This window comes from Nannobrachium achirus (genome assembly GCF_963921795.1).
Source record: "Nannobrachium achirus genome assembly, chromosome: 8".
In the NCBI taxonomy this organism is placed as follows: Eukaryota; Metazoa; Chordata; class Actinopteri; order Myctophiformes; family Myctophidae; genus Nannobrachium; species Nannobrachium achirus.
The window spans coordinates 42183692-42200786 of record NC_137817.1 but is presented as its reverse complement, the minus strand read 5'-3'; the positions used below and the strand labels follow the sequence as shown (position 1 = coordinate 42200786).

Genomic DNA, 17095 nt, shown 5'->3' with positions numbered 1-17095 from the left:
AAGAAGATACGTTGAAAAGAAAACAACTGCAGCCTCTCGCACGCCTTCATTCTCTCAGTTTCCTGCTCCAAAGGAGGCCATTTTGTAACATTGTCTGGGGAGGACAACAGAAGTTTTTTGGTGGCATTGTTTTTTTTTTTCCACTGAGAAAGTTTCAACTTATTTGGACAAGAGGAGGGGAAGCAGGGAGGCGGGCTGCTTTTCTTTCTTTCTTTGCCTCCCCACAGCCTTGTCTTGCCCTCAGGAGCCTCTCTCTCTCTCTCTCACACACACACACACACACACACACATTGCTCATGCCGTGGTGCCGAGCCGTGCCACGCCGAGGCAATGACTGCACGAGAAGTGTGACAAGAAGAGGGAGAGAGGTTGGAAGAGAGGAACACAGCAGCCACCACTGCCTCCTGGACTGGGATCCCTTGGCTTCCAGGAGGGGGTGAACACAGGATAACAGAGGAATCCGGACTCCTTGTGTATGTGTGTGGGTGTGTGACAGTGTGAGTGTGTGTGTGAGAGAGTGTGTGTGTGTGTGTGTGCGTGTGTGTGTGTGTGTGTATACATACAACCTGTCCACAGTCCACACCCTTACTCTCTTGCTCACTGAGAGACGTATTGTGTGTGTGTGTGTGTGTGTGTCTGCAGTGCAGACTTTGCACTCTGGTGTGCGTGCACGCGTCGGCGAGCGTGCCCGGCAGCTTGGGGGTCCTAGAACACCTGACCCCGGAGGAGGGACCCCTCCATGGCCAACGCCAGCCCCTGCATGGGGCCCTCGGGACCCCTGTCCCAGGTGTTCTTCCCTCCCGGGGGCCCCTCTCCCCCGGGCTCGGTGGTGATGCCCCATGGGACGCCCATGTCCATGCCCCCTACGCCCACCCATCAGGGGGGCTTCCCTCACGTCGTGGACATGGGCCTGGGGCCGGGCCCCGGAGGAGGGGCCGCCATGGTGCCCGCCAACCCCACGCCGGCGGGGGTCTCCTTCATCATCCAGATCGGCCTGACCAGGGAGTCTGTCCTGCTGCCCCAGAACGCTGACCTGGCCTACGTCAAGCAGATCGCCTGCTCCATCGTGGACACCAAGGTAGGATGTGTGTGTGTGTGTGTGTGTGTGTGTGTGTGTGTGTGTGTGTGTGTGTGTGTGTGTGTGTGTGTGTGTGTGTGTGTGTGCGTGTGCGTGTGCGTGTGTTGTTGATGGGAGGTGTCATATGCTGTGAAGTTGCTAGTTAAACTGGAATGAGGAATGTCAATTTACATCTCATTTGTGTGTCAATTTGTTTCTGTTTGTCACTGTCTCACACACACACACACACACACACCAACACACACTTGTGTTTAAACTGCTTGGTTCGTTCTCACACCCTTTAATCTCAACGTTAAGGACCCCCGTAACTCAGAGAGTTTCAGGGTCCATTTGTAACTCAGTTACAGCTCTGCAATGGTCCATTTGGAAGTTGGAACCCCCTCATGGGACCCCTGAGGGTCAGCGGACCCCTCTTTTTGAGAGTGACTGCTTTGAACTGTACGAGCCTGCTTGGTATTCCCTCAGTGACAGAGCGCGGCCTCCACCATGTGCAGTGCTATTATTACCATGGTTTTCTCACACGGTTGGATTAGAACAGCGTGTTCAATTAATCCTTTAAATGCCACATGTGTAATGTCTCCCGTCTGAATGTAGGAGAGGCAGTTTGTCTGTTCACACATGGGAGAGCAGATGTGTGCTCTATGTGCGAGAGGAGGCTCTCGGGAGTTCTCGGGCTGTTTAGCTGTAAACTCCAAAATATCTAAAAACTTGCAATTTAAACGCTAGAAATCAGAAATGGGCTTGCTTGCTGAGGTCCAGTTCCTTTTGCTTAATTCACAGTATTCCAGATACTTTCAACAAAGCCAATTGTACACAGTAATGCTAAAGGACGAGGAGGCGTAATTTCAGAAAGAAATAGTAGGTGGCAAAAAAGTGGTTACCACTTAAACGTCATTTCTAAAATAGCGATCTACAGGCTTGTTGAGAGCCTGTAGATCCACTATTTTCGCTATTCGTTTGGGGGTGAAAAGAGAGAATGTTTAACGATGTTCGCCTATAATGACGTTCCCCTAATTGGGATGCCACGTTGAAAGTGGTATATAAATGAGTTGGGGACAATAGCTTATGCATAGAATAGCTGAATTTGAGGTTAAATGTGAACACTAGGGGGTGGACATTGCATCCCCTGATGCAGGGGTTCCCAAACTTTTTTGGCTCAGGGCACCCCTATAAATATTATTTTCATCCGAGGCACCCCTACATTACATTCATCATTTTCACTCCCAACACCTATATTTATGCCATATTTTAGCGATTATGTTGCGAGGAAAACGGTGTGATAAAAGCCATTTTGATTAGAACTGACAGAAAATAACTTTGTACTTCAAGTTTAAAATGATACATAATACTTTTTTATGTGTCCAAATGAATTCCAAATATTATAAAATTATCTCGCGGCACCCCTGGACTGCCATCACGGCACCCCAGGGTGCCCCGTCACCCACTTTGAAAACCCCTGCCCTGATGACCCAAATGAGGCCTCTGCTAAAGGATGATCTGTGGTTCTTGTTTACAGCAGACAATATTACTTTGATCTTAAAGGAGCGCTGACAAGTTTAGTTCATTGACTATGAATCACACAGTATACTTGACATTACGACAGACCATTTTCCAATGGTTTGATCTGGGAGGAGGAACATGTTTGAGATGGGTAATCCAACACGCAAAATATCATAGTTTTTTGTTTGTTAAACTTTTGGTCAATATTGTAGAGTCCAGCACAGAAACAAAAGAGTGATTAATGAGTTGCATGACCAGGCAATGTTTAAGCCAACAATGACTCAATTATTTGGTTAAATAGTATGTTTATGTATGAAATATAGCCAAAATGGCATGTATAGTATTTTTTAAACAACTTTTATTATTAGAACTGATTTGCCCAGTTTTATTATAATTATTCAATCACCAGTATAATTTTCATTTTACTGGTGCTGAGGAATGTCTTGGCCTAATATCACAATCCTGTGTAGCATATATGAGCTGAGGTGACGAAAGGGCTGGTCAGACTACCCACAATCAGTTGTGGAACTAGTACTCACAAAAATAACTGTAAATGTAAAATAATCAATAACCCAATGTAGAGATACTCTGTTACAAGTACATTTATTGGCACCAAAAGTAGTTCCAAAAGTAAAAGTAACTCACTCTATGTGAAATGGAGTTTTCAAAAGTTGTCAAAGTGGATATAAAATCTTATGAAAAGCAGATCTATACAAGCTCTCAACATATCACGATTTGACACGTTGAGAGCTTGTAGAGTAGGGCTGAAGTCAAGTGGTTATTGTATGTTTGTAATAACAATGAAAACAATGAAAAGTAACTTTTTTTAAATTATTCTAGTGGAGTTGAAGTGCAATATTTTCCTCTGAGATGTAGTGGAGTAGAATTAAAAGTAATGTATTATAAGTATTGTTTTCCTATCTACAAAGTAACTAAAGTTTTCAAATGAATGCAGTGGAGTAAAAGTACAATATTTGGATCCGAGATGGAGTGGAGTAGAAGTAAAAGTATAGGAAATTGGAAAGAAAGGTACAAATACCTCAAAATTGTACTTAGTACTTAGTTGGGCATTCACCAAATATTCGAATATCAAAGTCACTATTCGACGTTGTTCACCGAAGTCGAATATTCCCAATGCCCCAGGTGGATGAATTTGTTAATGCTCTATACCAGGGGGTCTCAAACCTTTTTAGGCTGTGACACCTAAAATAAACATATTTTAATGGGGACCCCCACCTTGACAAGCACTTGGAATTGTAGGTATTACATTTAATGTGACTCGGTTCCACAGATAAATATTGTGAAAATAGCAGATCTACATGCTCACAACGCCTCGCAACGCGAGGCGTTGTGAGCATGTAGATCGGCTATTTTCACAACGTTCGCCTCCTGCTTAAGCCTCCTACTTAATATTTGACAGTTTGGACAGTCCTGTCGAATATTCGACTATTCAAATACTTTGAGGTTGAATAATTCGAATACTAAAAATCACTATTCGTGTATGCCCTAGTACTTAGTTACTTTCCACCACTGGTCCCCGGGCCCACCGGTTGAGAACCACAGCAAAACCCAGTACTTTATCCTCCTCTCCGGTCATGTGGTGGTGTGTGAGTCAGGCGTGCGTTTTTTTGCCAGCCAATTAGGCAGTAAAATGATTAGATTAACAGATTTCCATGGAGCCCGGGGGATAAGCAGGGCTGCTTTGTAAAGCTCTCCAAACTGGCCACACTTCCAGGAAACACTGCTGCTGGATATCTCCACCCTGCCCACCTACCCGCCACACACACTGCCTTCCTTAGTGTGTGTGTGTGTGTGTGTGTGTGTGTGCGTGTGCGTGTGCGTGTGTGTGTGTGTGTGTGTGTGTGTGTGTGTGTGTGTGTGTGTGTGTGTGTGTGTGTGTGTGTGTGTGCGCGTGTGCGTGCGTGTGCGCGCGTGTGTGTGTGTGTGTGTGACCCATGTATTCTTGCCATAGGATATCGTCGTTGTCGGGTGGAAACCTTGTATGTCCAAAACCGTTCGTTTTGCATTTATCATTTTAAAAATGTAAACTGGTGAAAACAGCCGATCTACAAGCACACAACGCCTCGCACTGCGAGGCGTTGTGTGCTTGTAGATCAGCTGTTTTCACTACTTTTGTGCGACGGCCTTGTTTGATGAAGCAGGGCTTTACTTTGCTAAACATAACATACAAATTTGAAACTTGGAGATACAAGGTTTCTGCTCGACAGTGACGATATACTGTATAATGTATTGTTTTCCTTCTGCGCAATCCGAACGATGGCTTAGATTTGTAGTAGTTAGTGGAGGGGATTCATGCATTCAACACAAGACTGATCCTCTTATGAGCCACTTTCACTGTGGTGTCCATATTTTGTGCGGGTCTTTTTTTTTTAAAGATGTGTTTTGGGGCTTTTATGCCTTTATTGATAGGACAGTAGACTGACAGGAAATGGGGAGAGAGATGGGGAGTGACACGCAGCAAAGGCAGTCGGGATCGGGACTCGAACCAGTGACACGCCATCAGGCTACACTGAGCCCATGTGATGTGCGCCCGGACCGTTAGGCCAGCGGGATGGCAGTTTTTTTTTTTCTCTTGAAAAAGGACTGGGGAGATGTGGTCGCGCTTTTTAGTGCCACTTTAGTACCACACAGATGTAGTGGAGTAGAAGTAAAAGTAGTGAAAATTGGAAATACTCCAGTAAAGTAAAAGATACCTCAAAATTGTACTTGAGTAAATGTACTTACCGGTAGTTACTTTACACAACACGATGAGCCCTAATGTCTCTATTCTGGGGTGATAATAGTGGATCTACAAGCAGGCCTGTCACAGTTATCACATAATCACCCAATCACAATTATTCTTTTGCATAAGTGTCATAATCCTTTCCGTGTTGACAAAATGTTCCTACCTTTTCCAACAAAGTGGCGGAAATAGCCGATCTACAAGCTCACACGTTGTGAGCTTGTAGATATTTCCACTATTCATGTTTTTTTTTTTGTATAAAGTTATGAAATATGTCAGCCGCACAGAAACGACAAGAACACAATGTAATCGTTAACCACAATGATATTTGTGTGTATGTCACAATAGTGACAGTGCTATATCTACCAGCTCACAACGTGTCACATTGTGACATGTGGGCCTACAGACCCACTGTTTTCAGGCAAAGACATCTGATGGCAAAGCGTACAGAGCCTTGAGGGTCGATGGTCAACTAAGTATATAGGGGTTAAGGGGTTAATCTCAAAGCAAGCTCTCATGTGCGCAAGCACTCTTCTCTCTCTCTCACACACACACACACACACACACACACACACACACACACACACACACACACACACACACACACACACACACACACAGACACACATAGACACACACACGCCCTGACTAAAACAAATGACGTATTGTCCAAACGTTTATTGAACTCATATTGGCATGGCATGAGTTGGATAGATGCAGTGTTAGTGCGTGCGTGCGTGCGTGTGTGCGCGTGTGTGACCCATGTATTCTTGCCATATAGGATATCGTCGTTGTCGGTAGGAAACCTTTTATGTCCAAAAACCGTTAGTTTTGCATTTATCATTTTAAAAATGTAAACTAGTGAAAACAGCCGATCTACAAGCACACAACGCCTCGCACTGCGAGGCGTTGTGTGCTTGTAGATCAGCTGTTTTCACTACTTTTGTGCGACGGCCTGCGTGCGCGTGTGTGTGTGTGTGTGTGCATCAGGGGGGAAGTTTATGCACTCTGGCATGTTGTGTCACCATTCCACCCTCCTCCGCCGTCGCTGCTGTCCAGAGCAGGGTGAGTCACCCACTGTGTTTATTCACCAGGCTCCATCCCTGTGTTCCACTGCCACGTTTTTCCATTCAGCAGACTCTCTCCCGGCAACCAGCAGCGCTGAGCCCAACCAGAGAGATGGCAATTCTGGGAAATTGCAAGTGTGGTTGCCGTGACACGAGTCTCACTTGCACGTGAATGCTGTTCTTGTCCCTTTTATGGCCATATATGGAGATCCCTGATGTCTTCAATATTAATTAAGCCCATATCTTGGAATGCCCTATATATGGACATACTGTACTGTGTCAGTCTCATGTGGTCTATGATGTCACCATGATGTCGCCATATTTTCCCTTTCAAAGTCAATGGAGAAAATTAATTCACGAATACATTAATATAAATGAAACAATATATAACATATCTCTTAGCAAAATGCAACTAGGGGTGGGCGATATCGAAAAATACAATTTCACAATATTTTCCCAAGCTGTATCACGATACACGATTTTATCACAATTCTTTTTCACGTTGGTTTTTATGGTTATTTTTCAAGTTAATTTTTACAAGTATGTAACTCTGACAGTATACAAATGAAACCAAATGGACCCTTGCGGGTCCATTTGGTTTCATTTGTACACTGTCAGAGTTAAGTGGAGACCTTGACATTTTAAAGTTTGAGAACTACTGATTTAGACCAAAATGCAGGTTTAAATTGTATTCTGCAATGAATCTCTGTATTAACAATTAAACAGGATTTTTTGCAAGGCTCTCAATTGTATCACGATATATACGATACCTCTGAAAAGGCATATCGAGGAGACATTGTATCGTCTCAACGATAATTATCACCATATCGCCCACCCCTAGATGCAAGCAGACGAGTCCAGATGAAGCCGGGAAATTTGACATATGGCTCAAGTGTGTGCCACCAAAACTGTGGGAGGAGTAACGTGGCAAAATAAAGTTTATCCAGAAAGATGGAAAGAAAGAAAGAAAGTCAGACAAGTACTATAGTCACTAATTATTTTATGTAGCTTCACCTTTATCCCAGTCTAAACCCAAAGGCCCTGCACCAGGCCCAGTGTTGCACCTTACATGCAAAGTCCCCCTCCCCAGGTCGTCAAGTTATCCCTGAACTTGTGTGTCAGGCTGCCAGCTTGGAAGCTAACTGTCTACACAGCAATGGTTCTCAAACTTGTACATTTCAAGGTCTTACCTTAACTCTGATAGTATACAAATGTATACTGTCAGAGTTACAGACTTGTAAGGGTCAATTTAGACCACCATAAAGGAACCTAGAAAATCCCTGAAATCCACTTTGAGAACCACTGGACTATACAGTGTTTTCTATCTCCGTTCAGCCATGAAGCAGCTCTGATTTTCTCTCCTCATTTGTTGTCACTTGCACAGGATGACCTTTACTCTTCTAACCCTTCCACACACTATTCTGCCTCATTTACTAGTGCAGCTTGATTTAAAGCTATACTGTGTAAGATTCTCAACTAGTGGTCAGTAGCCATATAGCAAACCGCGGTCGCGTTCGCGTCTTTCGCCCGTTTTTCGTACCTTCACACCCCCGCGTCTGCCTCCACAACGCCGAGAGCTATCTTTAGAGGGGTCCCTGGTTCCTGTGCGTTCAGGCATTCCGGAGAAACGGACTACTTCACCCTGCCTGGTAGGCGAGATTACCTTTTGAGTAAAGAGACACACGGGTGACTACAAATATGGCGACCCCACTTCAAGATGCGCTGTGATTGGCCGGTAGTGTACCATGTGTGCATGATCGGCGATGTGATTGGGCAACGTATACACAACGTATACAGATGATGCAGATTACGTCTTTATGGTGCGAAATCCGGTCCACGGCCAGGATCATAGAAAACATATAAAGAGAAGGCTTCAGAAGCTGAAAATAACGGAGTGGGTGTTCTAAAACTTTAGCGATTTAACAGTTAGGACAATTTTAAGATTTGTTTTATAAAAAAAGTTACATGGTACAACTTTAATATCTCCTTCTGTTTATTTCTTTGTTGAGTAATGGCTTTGAATGTTCTTTTGTGTTGCAAGACTAGAAACGGTGGATTGAAAGTCATTGAATGTTATACTCCATCCATCACAAAACACAACGCTTAGTCAACTGAACATTTCAAGCACTCATTCTTAAACCAATTAATCCTCTAACCCAGGGTTCCCCAATTAGTTTTCCCCAAGGGCCGAATTATGTCTCGGGTACCAAGCCAAGGGCCACAACATTGCAGGGGGCGACGGTGGCGTTCCCACTATACAGTGACAGTTTTCGTCGTTGTTGGGTGAAAATCTTGTATGTCCAAACCCGCTTGTTTTGAATTTAACATTTTAAAAATGATTTAAACTACAACGCACACGTGCGACGACCTTGTACGAGTGTTGTTGCTGCTCTTATACCACCATTATTACTGGGGTTGGTGTGGGCCAGACAGTAGCCCCCCGCGGGCCGCAAATGGCCTGCGGGCCTGGGGAACCCTGCTCTAACCTATTTCCTCCTTTCCTTTCCTTTCCTTTCCTCTCCTCTCCTCTCCTCTCCTCTCCTCTCCTCTCCTCTCCTCTCCTCTCCTCTCCTGTAGTCAGGTCAGCAGTCTATTGTCCCAGGGATAAAGAGGGATAATGGCATCTGTTTCCTCTCACAGTCAGAGGAACACCTACCTCCTCCTACTCCCCTTGCCTTTTCCTCATCCTCTTGTCTTGCTCAGATGAAGTTATTCTGTACCTTGTAATGTGTTGCAATCTTACGTTCGTTCTATGTCCCCTTCCCCTTTCCCCACCATTTCCTTTGCCCTCTCTTTTCCTCGTCTTCATCCTTCTCGTCTGCTACATCTCCCTCTGCCTCCATTGGCTTTCACCACATGAACGCTAACGTCCGTATTCTTGGGCAAACGTTTCAATAAAATAGCGGATCTACAAGTATGCAATGTGTTGCAACGCTACAACCCGTCGCTCACCTAGCTGTCATTGCAATGAAAATGAAAAGTCCTCAGTGCAGCAAGCATCTTAAAGCCTTTCCTATTAAAAGCTTTAGTCTGTCTGTCCAAATTCTGAATACCACTGGGCTAATAAAGTTTGTTTATTGAACGATCTGTGATTTTCCGAGACCATTGCAAAGCTTAGCTTGTTAGTCAATCCTTATTAAAGTAAGCATTTGACTTCCCAACGGCCTTCAAAATAAGTCTTCAAGTCGCAGGGAAGCTTATTCTTTCCATATTAAAATCTGTTATCCCTGAATCGTTTCATAGGCCATGTATCTAGATGTATCGTCTTATAAGGGAGAGATGGGGACATATCTTTAAATCCTCTCTACTTATTTGACCGTGATCCCCCACAGCTATTCCCTCTACACCAAATCTCTTTGCCACAAATTGCCGATTTGTGAGCTTGTAGAGCAGTGGTTCTCAAAGTGGATTCCAGGAACTCTGTGGGTTCCTTTAGGGGGGTCTAAATTGACCCATACAGGCTGTAACTCTGACAGTGTACAAATGGAACCAAATGAACCCGTTAAGTGGAGACCTAGAAATTTTAAAGTTTGAGAAACACTGTTGTAGACTATTTAGTAGTTATTTTCACCTAATGTTTTACCCCACATTACTGTAGGTTTAGCTAGGGTTCAAGTAGCTAAGTGTTGGATCACTCACTGTACAGATGACATGATGCGCTGTGAAATAATACCACGTGTTATTGGTTTGTGTGTCTGTCTGCTTTACAGCACATGGCCACACGTTTGTGTGAGTGAGTGGTAAGGAATACTTTGGTGTGTGTACACTTCCATGTCTAGTAACATGAAGCTATTTAATTAAAGGAATTAAGAGGAAATCAGCAATTAGTTGTAATGAAGACGTGGGGAATCGACTAAATGAAATATTAGCCACGAAAGCGAACACACACACACACACACACACACACACACACACACACACACACACACACAGCTGCCTGAGCCATTGTTTCCAGCTCGGTTGTGGAACAGGCTGTTTCTTTATCTCTGCGTCCCGGGAGTAGCAGACCAGCCCTGGGAATGAGATCTTACACACCACCTCCTGTTTACCGCACTCACTCGTACACGTAACACACACGCACGCACGCACGCACACACACACACACACACACACACACACACACACACACACACACACACACACACACACACACACAGTAGTGTAGTTTTAACAGTAGGTACATCCCGATTGCCCTGATAAAGGCTCCGTGTGATAAACAAGGTTGTGCTGTGTGTGTGAAAACAATCCAATCCAGTTGGTCGAGGCTCCGCACTTCATTTTGAATCTGAATTCACAACCCAAAGTTAAAAGGTCACCTGTCTCTGATGCCTTGATTTTCACGGTGCACCAAAAAAGTCTGATTTACGCACCCACGGCACGTTGCGCGCTCGACACTGTCGTAACAATCGACCATTTGAACCATGACATCCCTACTCAGGGGTGAGCTTTCTGCAAAAGAATGCACTAGTTCACAACACATCGCGACATGATGCGTCACAAGCTTGCAGATCAGCCATCCCTCTACGCCAAATCTTTTAAGCAAAAAAAATACTACTGGACCTGATGTATATAGCCCTGGCCCCGGGGAACCCTGTCAACAAAGTATATAGGGTATAACCCATTTATCGCCTAGTCGCCATTTATCGCCTAATTCTGGGAACTCGGATTAAGTGGTTAAGCATAACTGATCTGATTGAATCATTTGGAGCTACCTGGGTGACTAAAAAGCCAAATGAGAAACACTGGTCAAACACTAGTGCTGCCTGCGCCGGCCGGACCTTTGTTACTCAATGAATAAATCTTACTCCATGAACAAATCACAGGTGGACGATTTGGACGTTCTTACATGGGAACCATCCACACCTTCTATCAGGCCAACATTTGGCAGACCCGACTGGAGGGTGATAACACGGCCCAACAGCCTATCTGTCAAACCAATGCCCTGGGCTTTGCAGCGATAAATATTTTATCTATAATCCCCTATGTGCTGCGAAGGAACCGAGGTGTCTGTTATTCAAACGGTGAGCTCAAAGCAGCTCGCTTCATTTCCACCTGAGAAAAAACTCCCCCTTCACTATCGCGCGCGCACACACACACACACACACACACACACACACACACACACACACACACACACACACACGCTCTTCTCTATTCTCCTTTCTCTTTCCTGTCACTCTATGTGACTTTTTTTGTGTGTCTCTTCACGGTGTGATGATTTGCATGGTACAGTAGCGGAGTGGCTTTGCATGACAGCCCGCTGCTTCCGTACCGCCAGTGGTCTGATAGTAAGCCTCATGAAAAAATTTGATTATTCAAAACGTACGGCAAACGTGTGTGTAGGACTGTATGGTGAATGGGAGAGAGAAAGAGATGGTTTAGTTTAGTTTAGTTTAGTTTAGTTTAGTTTATTTCGATCCTCATCAAAAGTTTCACAAAAACATAAAACATTACAGCAATTTCTAGCTGATCGAAAAGGCATAGGCCGAAGCTCAGAGCTTATTAATGCCTATCCTTTTCCCCTATAATTAACATTTCAATTTAAAATAAAAGTTCATATTGCATGAACACTCAAACATCCGTTTTACTTTAACAATGTCACTGTTCGTAATAAAACGAACCTTTCCAAATTACTTAAATTATTCAGAAAAATAAAATAAGTCAAAAATCAAATCAAATAAAATATCTTACAATTGTATACAGTACATCAGTACATATAGTTTATACCCACATTCTGTATGCTTATTACCAACACCAATACTGCCACATCACACCCTGTCGCTCATCCAAATACTATACTTATAAATGTAATTATTTGTTTTTATTTAACAATTTAATTATTGAATTCCTTTAGGTCGCTAGATTTTCATTTCTATATTTCTCCAAAACAATCTCCTTTAGCTGTTTTTTAAATTGTCTCAAATCTTTGCAGATTTGGACCTGCTCCGGTAAAACGTTCCATAATTGGACTCCTCTGACAGATATGCACATGCTCTTCATGGTCGAGACAGAGAGAGAGACAGAGATGGAGGGAGAGAGAGAGAGAGGAAAGTTTGAAGATCTTTGCAGTTTGCATTTTCAACAGAAGTTTCGATACCAATTTTCAACCTCCAAATAGTTTATTGTTTATTACGGATCCCCATTAGTCCTCACTACAGTGAAGACTACTCTTCCTGGGGTCCAAACACTCATACTTCATAAATCACAATCCAATGAAAACATAATTCAATTGAATTCTAGTCTACCATTACATAGTGAAATCAAAACAAGGCAAAACAAAAATGATCGAAGATCATCACAAACATCATGCTTTTTTAAAGTCTGCATATTGATTGTGCCTGTTTATTATATTATCCTTCTTCAAACTCTCATTGTGAAGGGGAGCAGATCTTATGATTCTAATCCAGTGATTAGCTCCGGAAGGAACTGTTTTGTGCCCTAATAATCCAACGGCACTGAGCGGGGCTTGCTGGCATACAGATCGGTACCAGCCAGAATTACGCTCATGTCAAAGACGCACACAGCACAACACAGAGGTTCTTTCAGAGCATGCAGGGGCACTGGTGATCAAGAGGAGATAAACAAGAACACACATGCAGGTGATTTACTAGTATGTAGTACTTGTAAATCACTGTCTGCTTGTCAGAGATTTAATCCATGTTTAGGTCACACAACCTGAACGAATACTGACCATACCATGGAGTCTTTATTTATTGTAGTTTATACAGACTGGAAGTTTTAAGGGTTATGCACTGAAGATATTCGATCTACAGTACAAGCTCATGTTGGGCTAACTCGGGCATTAGAGACTTGAGCAGAACACTACGATTGCGAATGAGATTGACGCGCTGCCCATGTGTCTGTCTGACTCACCTTCACGGTGAAATCCTGATGTACGTGGGATTACTTTACTTAACCTCTTGGATCCCAGCTCCCATATTTTAGCCTAGAGGGAACATTAGCCAAAACATGATCTTCGACACGTTGTGTGAGCTTTTAGATCGGCTATTTTTGGGGCGAAGAGATTTGGTGTGGAGATAAGTCCAAGAGCACAAAAGTTGCAACTTGGGGTCCATCAATAGAGAATTTACGTCGCATTTAACAGACTGTTGAAGAACATGGAATACAAAATGCAGTAAATCTTTGTACTATAAAAGTGGGTTGGATGTTTTGCTGTGGCTCTCCAGTGAAACATTGACAGTGAAAAATGGGGTCAGTGTGAGAGTTGACAGGGAGGGGGTGGGTTGGTATGGGGCTACAGGTCAGTATGTGTGTGCCTGTGGGTGGAACTTAAGGCATTGAATTGTGCAGGCCCAGAGGAGGTCAGTCTTACCTCAGTAGGTAAACATGTGACAGTGGTGGAAAAAAGTGCTCACATTCTTTACTCAAGTAAAAGTATCAATACTGCAATGTAGAAATACTCTGTTACAAGTAAAGGAATTCAAAATGTACTTGAGTAAAAGTACAAAAGTAGGCCTATTGGCATCAAAATGTACTCAAAGCAAAGTAGAAAGCTCACAATGCTTGTAGATTGGCTATTTTCAAATGGCCGAAATGTATATAGGGCTGAAATTGTTAATATATGTTTTGAAATATTAGTAACTAAAGTTTTCAAATAACTGTAGTGGAGTAAAAGTACAATATTGGCCTCTGAGATGTAGTGGAGTATAGTTCGAAGTAAAGGTACTGACATTTAAAAATACTCCAGTAAAGTAGAAACACATTTCTTTGTTTGTTTTTAACTTAAGTGCAGTACTTGACTAAACATACATAGTTATACTTTACACCTCTGTTCAGTACGGTAAAGAATGTGACATCAGCACTGAATACAGGACACTGGGAACGAGGGGAACCAAGGGGCAGTGTGTGGGTGTGAGTGTGGGTGTGTGTGTGTGTGGGTGTGTGTGTGTGTGTGCGCGTGCGTGCGCGTGCTTGCGTGCGAGCTACAGAAATTGGATGGAATACATAGCAGCCTTTACAGAGGGTTGTGTTGAAGCACTCTAACCTAACGCGGACCTGTTTGTGTAGGCAGATGGGCGGGCGCGGCGAATCTCTCCGCGAGTCTCTGGCCAATAGTATGTGTTCTCCTCCCCCCACCCCCCTCTGCTCCTCTGCTCAGCGCAGAGAACGCTACTGCGTCATGACGTCAACACATTCGGTGCGACGCTCTGATTGGTTAGGGAAATTCTACACATCCTCCAACAGTGATCATAACGTGATCGCCCAGGCTTCTTTTTCTTCCGATCGCCAAAAGAAGCCTGGGTTTCCGAGGCTAGTGTTGAAGGGAACCAGTGTGAGAAGAGAGAATGTACAAAGAGAGAATGGCAAAGTAATTGATTCTGCAATGCATCAGGCTCCACATCCTCCCGGTGTCCTCACTCGCAGATGAGTTGGAACTCCTTCCCATAAAAATATGTGTGGGGAGGAATTCATTGGCAGAACGACTAAATTGGTGAGGAAAAGTGGTAAAAAGCACACAAAAAAATACATTTATCGTCGTTGTCGGGTGTAAACCTTGTATGTATCATTTAAAAACATGAACTAAACTAGTGAAAACAGCAGATCTGCTGTTTTCTCTACTTTTGTGCGACGGCCTTGTCTGATGAAGCAGGGCTTTACTTCGCAAAAAAACGTCAGTGAAGTTATACGTCATCAGTTTCTAAAAGTAGTTCGATATGTACACACGTGCGTACGTGACGTGTGCGCATTAACCGTGAGTTACCTCAGTAGGTAAACAGGGTTGGAATGTAACGTGACGTTGCATGATTAAATGACAAACTAAATGCAACTGTAATCAGTTACAGTTTCACTTTCAAGGAATGCCTATGAAATGTTTGCATCTTGCGGGCTAAGTGGTCATATGAGTGCATAATGTGGGCAGCAAGCTCTTGAAGACAGATAGTGGTAAAGTAGATAACATCATGCCCTCAGATAAGTTCAAGCTTTGAAAAGGAACATTATACTGTATGTTGTACTATTTATGTGGGGCATACAGATGTGCCGTTTCAATTCTTCAGTGATTACTGATCTTTTCCTGAAAATGTCCTGCAAATGCATTTTTTCCACCGGTTTCTTTCCCTGTTTTGGCTTTCTAATTTTTATGGAGAATGAAGGCTATTTTTGCAGAAAGTCGCAAATTAACCACTCCATTCCTATTGAAAAGCAGAATCCACCTTCATAGGTAGCCTAGATTTAAACGTCAGAGAAGGTCATAAAAATAACAAAAATAGCAGATCTACAAGCTCAATGTTCTGTAAATCTACTGTCTTGACATCTGTATGCATAATACACTATTTTGTTTTAAACCATTTAACTAGAAAGTCATGAAAACGTTATCAAATATAACTAGAAGCAGTGCTCTTCCGAGCACAGGTCTCCACCAGGCCACACAAATCGGCCTGTTATAGCGCCACCATGAGGCTGATTTAAAAAATGTGGGGCAGAGGTTCTGAATTAGCATCCAGGGAGTGTGTGTGCTCAGTTTGGCAGCGATCGGGCCAACGGCGCCGGAGATTAGCTGGTAACAACCAGGCCACACAAATCGGCCTGTTATAGCGCCACCATGAGGCTGATTTGAAAAATGTGGGGCAGAGGTTCTAGATTGGCATCCAGGGAGTGTGTGTGCTCAGTTTGGCAGCGATCGGGCCAACGGCGACTGAGATTAGCTGCACACAAACTGCGAGGACACACGGACACACGGACGGACGCACGGACGGACGGACGGAGGGGAAAACATACTCTCCCTCAGCCTTCGGCTGGTGGAGACAACCAGATTATTTTGCTTTGGAAGTCATCAAAAAAAACTTTGTAAGGTAATCGATGTTTGTGTAATTTCCGAAAGTAATCTCCCCAACGGTTTGCCATTAAGTGTTAAAACGTACGTCTGAGAGCATAGTCCTTAAAGGAGTATAGTTCACCCCAAAAAATGACTTATTTTCTATGAATTACACATTTACACATCACATGTAGGATTGAATTCATGGAGATTTCTTTGGTATTTGTCACATTACTAAATCCTAAGCCAATCATTTTCATCGTCCATTAGGATAATCAATGGAGACTCCACTGTCAGCAAATTATTGTCTTAGGAATACAACAAAAACATCTCCATTAATTCAAGGCCTCATGGGGTGTGTAATAGATAGAAAATAAGCAATTATTTGGGGGAACTACTCCTTTAAGTCTGATTTATTCTTATTTGTACTTGTAGATCGGCTATTATCGACACACAACCAAGTAATGACATCTGGCGTTGGTATTCATTTAGCTCTAGAACAGGGGTCTTCAACGTTTTCAGGCCAAGGACCCCTTAGTTGATAGAGAGATGAAGCAGGGTCCCCCACAACCTTTTCATAGATTCCATATAGTTTCATCGTTTGACAGCACAATCATCAGTGTATTTTGGATACATGTCAATTTGTGTTTTCAGATATTTAACCATGTACTTGAACCACATCAATACTTAATACACTTGACCTTTCACTCTGTACTTAGTCTGCTCTTTTCCCCCTCTACACCAAACCTCTTCGCCGAAAATAGCCGATCTACTACTTGTAGATCGGCCAAAGTTCTCAGAATATGGGAACATGGGTTCCAGTGGTTAATATAAAAAAGGAGAAAAAAGTTACTATCACACAAAGATTTGGAGGACCCCCAGTAGTAACTCTGAGGACCCCCTAGGGGTCCTGGACCCCCTGTCGAAGACCC

The 17095-nt window shown here is 43.4% G+C and overlaps 1 protein-coding gene across 1 annotated transcript in view; it reads left to right on the top strand.

Moving 5' to 3' along the window:
- The window catches only part of prkd2 (protein kinase D2), a 75411-nt gene continuing 58316 nt past the window's right edge, over window positions 1-17095 (top strand). Inside the window, exon 1 of the mRNA XM_080731274.1 lies at window positions 1-1078. Coding sequence (XP_080587400.1) covers window positions 740-1078 — 339 coding nt within the window. The 5' untranslated portion in view covers window positions 1-739. The remainder of the gene's footprint in view (window positions 1079-17095) is intronic.